We start from the raw sequence: 12,869 nt of genomic DNA on the forward strand, positions 1-12,869 counted from the left end.
GATGTAATGGGCTGAGGCTGGAGTTGATGCACTGAGGTCCCAAGCATGTGAGGCTAAATAGTAATTGGACCAAACTCTATTAAATGTATATGCTTGGAGAAAGAATGGCCCCCCGCCCACTCTTTGTGCAAGTCCTGATGTGTTGTATAGGAAATGACGATTTTGGTGGGTGGAGGCAGGGGAGTGGAGAAGGAAAGGGAAAGGGAGACTGCTGGCTGCCGTCTTGACACAGCTGCTCGCATTGCTATTGCGACCCCCCTTCACCTCCGGTCCCCTTTTCGCCTGCAATCCCCCTTCACCTCTGCTAGCTGGCTTCCTGTTACACTTGCCCATATTACTATCGCAATCCTTCTTCACCTCTACTGAGAATAAAGATTGGAGATTTTTCCCTTAACCTGAAATCCTGACTTCGGCTGATTTTAAATATGCGGTCATCACAAATAGAGAGAGAGAGGAAAAGGGAGAAGGAGGAGGAGGGAAATGAGCAAGTCAAGCCAACAAAATTTAATTCTCTGTGAGACCCAGTAGTAGTAACTTTGATGTTTTCTTTCCTATATCAAACTCAGTACCAGTCAGGTTGGTTATTGAATACATCTTAATTAGGAAACTCTACTCTAGATTCCTATAGAGGGAAAAAAAAGGGTTTCAAGTATGTATAGATCTGATTCCTGCAGCAGATATTAGTTAGAGTTTTTAAAAGAATCTCGTGCTCTGAATAAAACAGATGATATGTATAAATGCACTTGTCAACAGGTGTTTGTACCTAGTCAGCCATTAGCTTTGCAGATCCAAAGAGGTGGTGTTTAGGAACTTTTTTTGAAAGGAAATATCTTCAAGGCATATCTTCAAGTTTCACAGCTATGGTAAAAGAAACAGAAAGTTCCTCTGTGGGAGGTGAAAGATGCCTATAATCCAAATATGAATGAGACTTTTATAGAAGGGCCAGTTGATATTACTAGATTTTTTAAAGTAAACTGTGTTCATTAGTGTTTGTAGCTACAAAGTCCACAAAATTATATAAAATAGTTGTTCTCCTTGACTGTACTTTATAGATGATTGGAGTGTATTTGTAAAATTACATGATTCAGTAATGCTGATGTACATTTTTATTTTTCAATAATTCAAAATAATACTTAGCCAGGAAATTAACTTATTTTAGTTAGCTAACTTCCAGAATCAACTAACTTTACAATTTTATGTTTGTTTTTTTTAAAGATTTTTACTGTATCTGAACAAAATATAGTCTTTCTTTTACAGCTACATTATTAAAAATATTATCACACTAATTTTGGAGGCTAGTGGCAGGGGTGGGGAGAGAAGAGATACATCTTTTTCCCCCCATCCATTTTCTGTTTCTTTTTCTCTAGTGGGCAAGATATGGTGAGCATTCTCCAGTTGGTTCAGAACCTGATGCATGGAGATGATGATGAGGAGCCCCAGTGTTCTCGGTATTGGTTAACTAGTACATTTACCATTTTGTTTTTACCCATAGCAATTGTTGGATTTCAGGGTGTTCTAAAAAATTATAAAAGTTATTTCATTTAGTATAATATATCTTATTTGAAAATCCCACACTTTTCTTTTCAAATTGACATGTGCATGCTTTAGCTATAGTTTTTGTAACTAGTTAAGTCTTCTGATTATAAAAGCCAATTGTTAAACTTGTTAATTTTCACAATTTGATATCTGAGACTGGTGAATTAGAGTCACAATACAACTAATAAATTAATTTTGACTGAGTTTGTGATTGATACTATTTGTTGTAGGAAATTGGCCATCCACATTGTGATCCATTTTTGTTTTTAATAAAAAGCTATTATTTTCTTTTTCTTTAGAAACTATTGTAAATTGTTATATAAAGTTACTTGAAACAAGGAATTTTTCCTGGCTTACTGATTCTGTTTTTTCCATTTGTTTTCAAACAACTATATTGTCAAACATTCCATAGTTTTAGATAGAATAATATTTTCCAGTTTTTAAATTGAAAAAAAAACAAACAAACCCTAAATAAACCCTGTCATGCTATAATACCATATATTCAGTAGGCATTGTATATATTTAATAAGTATTCAACTAATGAATAAAATGTTTAGTTGATTACATATACTAAAGTTATTTTAATAATGTATTAGGGTAAGAAAAAAGGTAAAAATGAAATCGATTGGACATCATCATCTTTCAATATTCTCTAAAGCTCTTTTCCATTATATGTCTGTATTCCATTGTATAGTGATTAGTATCTGCCTCCTGTTGCATGCGACGGATTTAACCTATGACCCAGAAGCATCCCTGGAGAGTTGGGTGGCAAAGTTAGGATTCTAATAAATGTTGTTTCAAATTTGTATTTCTTTTTCAATAGACTCCAAAATGTTGGAGAACAAGGGCATATGGCTTTGTTGGGACATAGTCTGGCAGCATATATTTCAGTACTGGATAGAGAGAAGCTGAGAAAACTTACAACTAGAATACTTTCAGATACCACATTATGGCTTTGCAGACTTTTCAGGTAAGGACATTTCTACCTGTCTGTTAAACTATCATACAAATATATGCGTTTAAAAAGAAAAAGATAATAATGATCTAGATGATAATATATTCTTCATCAAATTATTTTATCTCAATTGAACTCTATTTAAATTTACCTGCAGGTTTTTATGTTACAAGTAAGCATAGAATGTATTATGAAATTAAAACTTGTTTACAATGAGGTGATAATTTTGATAAGGATCATCATAGTCAATTGAAATAAGAGTAGTTTTGTAGTTTAGTTTGATTTGTCCTGGGAAAATATCACTTCAAGGCATTACTAATATTTTTTTTTTCACATGATACCTTTTTATTTTAATAGCACCTTTTACCACTACTGCTTTCTTCCTTGAGAAGGTTGGAGGGAAAAAAGGATTAATATATCAGGATTGAACCTGATATAGAAAATAGCCTGATATAGAAAATAGCATTACTAATTTTTTTTTTCACATGATACCTTTTTATTTTAATAGCACCTTTTACCACTACTGCTTTCTTCCTTGAGAAGGTTGGAGGGAAAAAAGGATTAATATATCAGGATTGAACCTGATATAGAAAATAGCCAGGACATTTGACACTGTAGTACTTCTTGAGATGTCCTCTTAGTGAAACTATCAAGTTTGTATGTAGGAGAGCTTTGATTCAGTTATTTGGGCCTCACCTTAATATAGAATAAGGAATGGGAGTAGGGGAATCATTCTCTTCAAACTTTTATGTACCTATTTGTTTCCGGAATTTCTGTTATCATGACATTAGGGGGAAATTTCTGAACTAAGGTAAAAAGTAAGAAATGTCTGGGATCATTTTCTTTCAGGTATGAAAATGGCTCTGCCTATTACCATGAAGATGACCGTGAGGGCCTTTTAAAGATCTGTAGGCTTGTTATTCATACGCGCTATGAAGACTACACAGTGGAAGGATTCAATGTATTATATAATAGGCAACCTGTTATATATATTAGTGCTGCATGTAGGCCTGGCCTGGGCCAATTCCTTTGTAATCAGGTAAGATGTATTAAGATTGAAATTTTAGGTAGATGCAAATATTATTTTCTGTACTGGAGCTTGCTAAATTTGCAAACAAGTTTAGGAGGTGACTTGTAAACATTTGGAGATGTAGGAATGGAGATCCAGAGAAATATTAAATCTAGAGGTAAAGATATGTGGGCATCACTTACCCAGAAGTGATAGTTGAAGCAATGAGAAGGAATAAGATTGCACAGAATAGCTATAGAGAGAAAAAAGAAAAGAGCCAAAGAAAGGACTTTGGAAAATCCAACCTGTTGAATTAAGAAGAAAAATCAGAAAAGGAACTGGTAAAGGTATATAAGAAGGGAAACTGGATTGGTAATGATCAGAGAAGGATGAGAGATGAAGGAGAACTAATAAACCTAGCAAATGAAGAAGTCATTGGGACTTCTTATAGAAAGCTTTTTTTTTTTTTTTTTTTTTTTTAACAGTTTATTGATGCCTTTTATTTTTACATCATAGTCTTTTCTGGGTATAGGTCTCCCTTCCCTCCAAATCCCAATATTGACTCTCTATTGGTTTTTTTTTTTTGCCATTTGTGTAGAAATATTTTCCCAAGAAGTTTTACTTGGAGGGAAGGAGAGAGAGAGAATGGTAACTGAATAAGTCAGAATGGTCAAAGAAGACTATTCTTTTAGGATTACAAAAGATTGATCACATTTATAAGCAAATGGGGATAAGCCATCAGAAAATGTGGAATTCAGATTTATGAATGAGAGAGGAAAACCATAGCTAGGTCTCAAGATCTCAGAGGAGATGGGATCAAAGACATCAGTAGAAGGATTTACTTCAATATACTGAGGTTGCATTGTCCTCTGAGAAATGCGAAAAGGAGGAGTAAATGATAATGAGTGGAAAGTTGTGAGCAATGGAGGAAGATCCTGTTAGATGTCCTCATTCTTTTCAGTAAAGAAGAAACCAGGTTATCAGCTTGAAGTGTGGGGAAGGAAAGTGTTTAAGCTTTTAAATAGTCTGGTGTAGCAATGAAATAGGTAGTCAATAAGGGTAAAGGAGAAATGTTGTAAAGCATTGTTGAATATCCAGATGAAGTTTAGTGTCTTTATTCTAAGTAAAAATCAGCTTGATTTCTGTGACTTTGTTCAGTGAAGATGAATAACATTTATAGAGAATGAAGTAGCGGAAGTTTAAAGTTATGAGTGAAAATTACTAGACAGGAAGCAAAAGATGGTTGGAGATGGAGCTGGGCTTTTTAGAGTGGCTGTGTATGTAGATGGATTCTAGGTTGGTTATGATGACAAGAATCTTGTTGGAGATGGACTGTTGTAAAGAACAGACAGTCCATCAAATATCATCATGAGAACAAAGAGGAGGTTTATTGTGAGGACAGGAAGTTGTGATAAGAGAATAAAAATTTTTTGAGTTTGCTATCTTTAAGGCAAACCATTTCCAAGAGATACTCAGGTCTGAAGTGCAACCCTTCCCATGTGTGACTAAAGTGAATTGTTTAGAAAGAGGATCTAAGATACAAAGTTGGGTAATTGTGGAGTCCAAATATTAAAGGAGACATGAAAGTTAATATTGAAATTTTTGAAAGTGTTAACAGGATATATGATAGAAAGGAATGCCAGATGCCCCATCAGTAGTGAGGAAGTTGATAGTAACCAGAGATTGGTAGATGGCAGCAATGGGCATATCTTTTCATCTAAACTCATATTTATTGCTGCTACTTTAAATGTAGTAATATATAGGAGGCTGTTGACATAGCATTAATTCACAAATGATGCTTAGGAAAAATAAGAAGAATCTAAAATTTCCCAAGAAAAATTGCTCAGGGATAATTTTTTACTTTATTTGTGAAACTTTTCATTGTATTTTCTAAATAGACCTTTAAAAGTTCTTGTTCCTTTTTAAATTAGATTATTTTAGGTTTCTGGACTGAGAGCCTGTACCTTCTTAATTTCTCTGAGAGATTTTCTCTTTTTTGTGTGTCAAAGAGAAAGGGATAAAGCGTTGTTTAGGACTCTTTATACATAGAATTTTTCAAATAGGAATTGTGACTTTTCTCAGAGCTCTAATCACTATTGATAGTCTCTTGAGGAAGTGAGTAATAACATGGACATTTCTGATTCAAAGATTATTAAATAAAAGTTTTATCCCTGCAGCTTGGCTTACCTTTATCCTGCTTGTGTCGTGTACCTTGTAATACTATGTTTGGATCCCAACATCAGATGGTAAGTTTAAAAAAGTCTTTAGTCAATTAATTTTGAAGAATAGTAATGAATCTTGTTTTTAAACTTTGTCTACATGATAGTTTTTCCACTAGGTTTCCATACTTTTTTTTTGGCTTATCAACTATAATTTTTATTTATATACTATCTCTTTTTATTTATACCTGAAAAACTCAATATTTGGGTGATTAAGGCTTCCTTCTCTGCTTGTGTATATTTATGAATATGGTATGAATTAGCTGAAAAACTCATGATTCTTAAGAATTCTTGACTTTTTCTTTTTAAAAACTAAGATTCCTACATTACTAGGACATGGGAGATCAAATCAGTATGGGCATTTCCTTCAAAAAGTCTGTGCAGTTTAAAAAAAAATTGTCAGCTTTGAAAGACTTAGGAACTCTTATCAATACAATAATTAACACTCTTTGAAGGAACTAATGACTGCTCACAGCCAAACATTGAGGCTGTGAATTTAGGATATAGAATGAGACATTATTTTAGACATTTTTTAGTCATTTGGGGAATTTGTTTTGCTTTACTGCTCATATTTGTTAACAGTATTTTTGTTTTTCTTTTTTTTTTCCCCATGGATAGCTGATGGAACAGATAAATACTTGAAATAATTTAAAAAATATTAACATTGTTAATGAGTTAGCAAGCATGATGGCTTAAAATCAGATTTCTTAATTCTGATCTTTGAAGTATATCCTCCTGTTTCTTAGAAGTGAATTCTAAAACTAAACATTAACTAAGAACTTGTTAGAACAGATTTTTTTTTAAAGGCAATTTTATTATTCATTTCACTTGCCTCAGTGAAGTAGTCTCAGAGAAATTATCCTGACTGTACCCTTGGAAAATTATTCTCTTGTAGCTGTATTTTTTATTTATCTAGCATTTATTATTTCTTCATTATTCAGTGTCTTACAGAAAAAAACAAAAAAAATTATTTCCATATTAATTCTCTGATTTTCAAAAAGAAATTAAAAAAAGTCTCCATTCGTCCTTCATTCCTTCCATTGCTTCCTCCATTCTTATGGAGGAAGCATTAAGAATTTAGTCATAGTATTAACTTTAAGAATGCTATCTTCCATTTTAAGAATCTGTAGTTCTCTAATTCTGCAACTTTTCTGTTCTGTGCCTAATTTTTGGTTCTTTTGTGTGTGTGTGACAGGATGTTGCTTTATTGGACAGATTAATTAAAGATGATGTGGAGAATGAAAAATTGCCCCTATTGCTTGTTGCAAATGCTGGTAGGTATTTCGAATTCAAGGCTTCCATTTTGAATATATGAATAAATAAATGTTGCTGATTTTTAGGTATTGAATAATAGTAGCAAGTATTTTATATAGTGTTTTTAGTTTTGTAAAGCAGTTTAAAACTATTATTTTGTTTTACTCTCATAATGATCCTGAAATATAGGTGCAATCATTATACCCATTTAGAGATGAGGAAATTGAGTCAGAGATTAAGTAGCTTGCCCATGACCACAAAGCAATTAAGTGTCTGAGGTTGAATTTGAACTCAGGTTTTCATGACTCCACTGATATGCTATTCACCACGTCTTAGATGCCTTAAAAAACACAATATACTAAGTGTATATGATGAGTCTACATTAGAATTTCAGTGAGAAAAACAATGTTTAGGATAGATTATTGTTAAATACTTTGGTCACATTTGTTAACGCGTCTGGGAGATAATATAAATGCTCCCAAATGTAAACCCCAAATTTAGAGAGCTTCACAGAAAAATAAGAAATAATTTGTAATCACAAGGATTTAGACTTCTGCTAAAAATGTGTGCAAATTAGAATATAATAAATACACTAAATATCAAAGTACTTCTAATGTTCAGAGGAGAAAGATTACTTACATATTGGGATATCAATACAGACTTTGTGGAGGAGTGATATTTGCAGTTTGACATTAAATGATGGTTATTCAGCAAGCAGAAGTTTTGGTGAAGACAAGGAGTCCATTCAGTGTTTAGTCAATTCTCACTTAACCTAAGTGGACCATTCTGCAGACTTTCCCTTCCCTTCATAGAGCTCTGTTGACCCCTCAGTACTTTGCAGAGGGGCTTCAGTGCAACCCATGGTTCCCTTGGTTTTAATTCCTGGAGCATCTGAGGCTGGACTTAATTCCTCTCTTCCTCTTCTCTCTATCCCCCACTCCCCACCCCTCCCTGGGAACTGGATCCAGTGCTGGGATCCTGCTGACATACCTGCCTTTCCCCCTCAAGTCCGCCAAATTTGCATAATGTGAATTTATAGAAAACCAGAATTGTATGTATAAGGAAATTTGAGGAAAGGGACAAAAGTGAGACACTACTGTCTAGTTTGACTGGAACGTAGAGAACTTGAAGGAATGAAATGTAAGAAAAAGTAACAAATCAGAGCCCAATTTTGAGGGCCAAGCTGAGAAGTTTGTCTAATGAATATAAACCCTTTGAGGACAGGTACTGATTCATTTTTGTCTTTGTATACCTAGAATTAATCACTGCTTTCTACATAATAGGTATTTAATAAATGTTCAAATTGAGTCCTAATGACTTTAGGGAGCCACTTATCCTTTAAGCCAGGAAATGATTTCTTGAGCTATATATTAGAAAGATTAATCTGAAGTAGTATGTGGTAGGATAGATTGGCAGGATAGCGATAATAGATAGAAAGTTATAGAATACTCAGAATTTTAGTGTCATAAATTTAGAGCTGAAATGGACCTTAGAGATTATCTCATTCACTCCCTCTTTTTGCAGATGAGGAAGTTGAGGCCCTATGGAGGGGCCTATTTGGTCCCAGGCTTTGTGGGTAGTCATAGATTTAGAGTTGGAAGGTCTCTTCATTCTAAAACCACTACTCTTTCTCTTATATCAGGACAGCCTGAAATGGGTTGCATACTTCAAAAAGAAGTAATTAATTTAGGAGAGATTGTGGAAATAAAGGTAATAGAACTGGTTGAATGATTGGCTATGAAAGGAAAAGGAGGAGTCAAATATAATTCTATATTGAATTTAAGTGACTAGGGAGATGGTGGTCAGATTAGCAGAATAAGGAAGTTAGAGAAGAGAGAAAGATCATGTGTTTGGTTTTGACTTAGGACATCCTGATAGAGACATTCATTAGACAATAGGAAATATGGTCCTGTAGTTCAGGATGGTATTCAGATAATATAGACATCATAGTTGAAAAGTTGTCCCCATTGATTTTGGCTCTCTTTGTATTCTTTTCATTGGTGCTCTCAATTGCTCCCACAGCCTCATAAGTCTTAATTCTAGCCCTGGATAGAGGAGATAATATCAGCTAATATTATGAGTATAGAGAAGAGAAAAGAGCCAAGAATAATGGAGAATTTTACATCATTTTTGAAGAGATTATATAAGTATGTAAGAAAAATTAATAGAGGTGTTGAGGTTGGGAAGGAATCCCAAAAGGTTGGGGGTCATAGACCTGTATTACAGGTGTCTCAAAAGAATTTGCAGATTTGAATCCATGTCTAAGTTAAGGAGCAAAGTTTATTATAATTGTAATGCCAGTTGAAGAGGTCTAAATTCCAAGAGAATTTAGCAAAGGAACAGAAGCAAGGAGACACATTTATCTAGTCCTTCATGTTACTGGTATGTTCATTTTATGGCCTAGAGGTAGAACCAAGGTCTCAAGAATTTGGTTATTACTGACCAATAGATAGGACTGTTAGAACAGAGATCTCAGGATCATTAATATGTCTTCCCTAAAGCCTAAGGGAAGGAATATTATATTCCTAGTCCAGAGGACTTTTATAATCATTGACAGAACAATAGCATTCTTAGATCAGAGAGCCTCAGGATCCAATTCCAAAGCTCAATTTTTTCTAAATCTAAATTAAGATTATAATCTCATTCTCTAAATGAGGTTTAGAATCACTGACAAAACAAGCCCCCTAAAATTATTGCTATCTCCTCTATAAGCTATATTATATCAGAGGAAATTTTTTTTAATTTTTATTTATTTTTATTTTTTATTTTTTAAATTTTATTTTATTTAATAATAACTATATTGACAGAATCCATGCCAGGGTAATTTTTTACAACATTATCTCTTGCACTCGCTTATGTTTCGATTTTTCCCCTCCCTCCCTCCCTCCATCCGCTCCCCAAGATGGCAAGCAGTCCTATATATGTTAGATATGTTGCAGTATATCCTAGATACAATACATATTTGCAGAACCGAACAGTTCTCCTGTTGCACAGGGAGAATTGGATTCAGAAGGCAAAAATAACTCGGGAAGAAAATCAAAAATGCAAATAGTTCACATTCGTTTCCCAGTGTTCCTTCTTTGGGTGTAGCTGTTTCTGTCCATCATTTATCAATTGAAACTCAGTTAGGTCTCTTTGTCAAAGAAATCCACTTCCATCAGAATATGTCCTCATACAGTATCGTTGTCGAAGTGTATAATGATCTCCTGGTTCTGCTCATTTCACTCAGCATCAGTCCATGTAGGTCTCTCCAAGCCTCTCTGTATTCATCCTGCTGGTCATTCCTTACAGAGCAATAATATTCCATAACATTCATATACCACAGTTTACCCAGCCATTCTCCAATTGATGGGCATCCATTCATTTTCCAGTTTCTAGCCACTACAAAGAGGGCTGCTACAAACATTTTGGCACATACAGGTCCCTTTCCCTTTTTTAGTATCTCTTTGGGGTATAAGCCCAGTAGTAGCATTGCTGGATCAAAGGGTATGCACAATTTGATAACTTTTTGGGTATAATTCCAGATTGTTCTCCAGAATGGTTGGGTTCGTTCACAACTCCACCAGCAATGCATCAGTGTCCCAGTTTTCCCGCATCCCCTCCAAAATTCATCATTATTTTTTCCTGTCATCTTAGCTAATCTGACAGGTGTGTAGTAGTATCTCAGAGTTGTCTTAATTTTCATTTCTCTGATCAATAGTGATTTGGAACACCCTTTCATATGAGTGGTAATAGTTTCAATTTCATCCTCTGAAAATTGTCTGTTCATATCCTTTGACCATTTATCAATTGGAGAATGACTTGGTTTCTTATAAATTAGGGTCAGTTCTCTATATATTTTGGCAATGAGGCCTTTATCAGAACCTTTAACTGTAAAGATGTTTTCCTAGTTTGTTGCTTCCCTTCTAATCTTGTTTGCATTAGTGTTGTTTGTACAAAGGCTTTTTAATTTGATATAATCAAAATTTTCTATTTTGTGATCAGTAATGGTCTCTAGTTCATCTTTGGTCACAAATTTCTTTCTCCTCAGAGCAAATATTTAAAATATCTAAGAGAACAAGTTGAGACAAACCATTGTATTACTAATTATAAATGTTTTCTTACCTATTTATTCCAGTAGGTCTCTTAAGAACTTTTATTAGGTGACCTTCTGGTAACCTAATTTTAGTTACTATATGTAAGAATAGCTAGTTTTTATATGGCATTTTAAAATTTACAAAACATTTTGCATTATCTTATTTGAGCTTCATAACAGCTCTATAAAGTAGGTACAACACATGCCATTTCCATTTTGGTGATATGGAAACTAGAGGTTCAAATAAATTAAATGACTTGCCCATACTCATGTATAGGAAGTGTTAGAAACAGAATTTAAGTTATTACTGACTCCTCCAACACTTGATTCATTAAGAAAATGTGCATTTCTTTTTAAATGTTTTAGAATTCAGACTTTTCACAAATTGCTTAAATGCTATACTTCCTCCCAGTAAATACTAATAGTAGCTCTTAAGTAATGTTAAATAGATTTGAAAGTCTTATGATTTCAATTAGTGAAGTATTTGTCTTTCTGGAGGAAAATTTTGTTGCTGAAGTTTATATAAAATACATGCTTTGTATAACTTGAAATATACTATGTTAAATTTGGGCTAACATTCTTAATTATTATTGAAGAAATAAGAGGAGATACTGGTTATTAGCAAGTAGTTATTGTAATTGATTAGTAGTAATTAAAGATAAAGAATCAGAATCTTAACAGGTTATTTTTCCTTCATTGTAGGTACCCCAGGAGCAGGACACACAGATAAGCTGGGACGTTTGAAAGAACTTTGTAACCAGCATAATATGTGGCTCCATGTGGAGGGGTAAGTAGAATAAACTCCTTGAAGCCTAGCTTAAGGCTTCTATCTTCCCTATCAATTTGTAATGATACAAAATAAAATATACAAAGGTATTTTTTTCATTTCTCTAGGCAAGAAAAGAAAGTTGAAAGACTTTTCTATAAAGATAATACCATTCTAATTTTATCCTTCACGTGAGAAAAGTTTTGATTAAAATTCATTTTCAAGGTTTTGTCTAAAGTGTGAGTTTTTAAGTCTTTTTGGTGTGTCATGGCTGTGTGGTGAACTCAGAATAATGACTTTATATAAATTAAATCATGTCTTCTTGTAAAGTTACAAGGAATAAACTGATAAGTTATTTAAGCCAACAACAGACAAGAAAAGGTGTTAAAAAGCTTTAACAAATAAGCTATATAATTGGTTGGTAAATTTCTATTTTCTTTTTCAGAGTGAATTTAGCAACTTTGGCATTAGGCTACATTTCCTCTTCAGTACTGGTATGTTATTTTACTAAATGATAAGAGAAAAGAAGTCAGCTCCTTAAAAAGAGCTTTCCTTTTAATAATTGCTATTGTCTGCCTCTTGACCTTTTTTAATGGAGAGGTTTTTAAATTTTAAACTCTGATTCTGGATAAATAGCAATGAATTCTTCTCTTTTTGGTAGGCTGCAACCAAATGTGACAGTATGACTCTGACTCTGGGCCCATGGCTAGGCTTGCCAGCTGTTCCCGCAGTAACACTTTACAGGCATGAAGATCCTTCTTTGGTAAGCTTATTTACATGGTCAGTTTTTAAAATGCTATTTAGGTTATACTGCAACATATCTAACATATATAGGACTGCTTGCCATCTAGGGGTGGGGGTGGAGGGAGGGAGGGGAAAAATCAGAACAGAAGCAAGTGCAAGGAATAATGTTGTAAAAAAAATTACCCTGGCATGGATTTGGTCAATATAAAGTTATTATTAAATAAAATAAAATTTTAAAAAAATAAAAAATTTTTAAAAATGCTATTTAGGTGCTAGGAACTTTCAAAAATTAAAATCCAGAGAATTCCTGT

At 33.6% G+C, this 12,869-nt stretch overlaps 1 protein-coding gene across 1 annotated transcript in view; it reads left to right on the forward strand.

The window, feature by feature from the left end:
* PDXDC1 (pyridoxal dependent decarboxylase domain containing 1) overlaps nt 1-12,869 on the forward strand; it is a 57,895-nt gene that overhangs the window by 25,870 nt on the left and 19,156 nt on the right. Inside the window, exons 4-11 of the mRNA XM_051962780.1 lie at nt 1,368-1,448; nt 2,360-2,506; nt 3,341-3,530; nt 5,678-5,746; nt 6,915-6,993; nt 11,751-11,835; nt 12,260-12,308; nt 12,476-12,577. Coding sequence (XP_051818740.1) covers nt 1,368-1,448; nt 2,360-2,506; nt 3,341-3,530; nt 5,678-5,746; nt 6,915-6,993; nt 11,751-11,835; nt 12,260-12,308; nt 12,476-12,577 — 802 coding nt within the window. The remainder of the gene's footprint in view (nt 1-1,367; nt 1,449-2,359; nt 2,507-3,340; nt 3,531-5,677; nt 5,747-6,914; nt 6,994-11,750; nt 11,836-12,259; nt 12,309-12,475; nt 12,578-12,869) is intronic.

Source organism: Antechinus flavipes, chromosome 1 (assembly GCF_016432865.1).
Source record: "Antechinus flavipes isolate AdamAnt ecotype Samford, QLD, Australia chromosome 1, AdamAnt_v2, whole genome shotgun sequence".
Classification (NCBI taxonomy): Eukaryota; Metazoa; Chordata; class Mammalia; order Dasyuromorphia; family Dasyuridae; genus Antechinus; species Antechinus flavipes.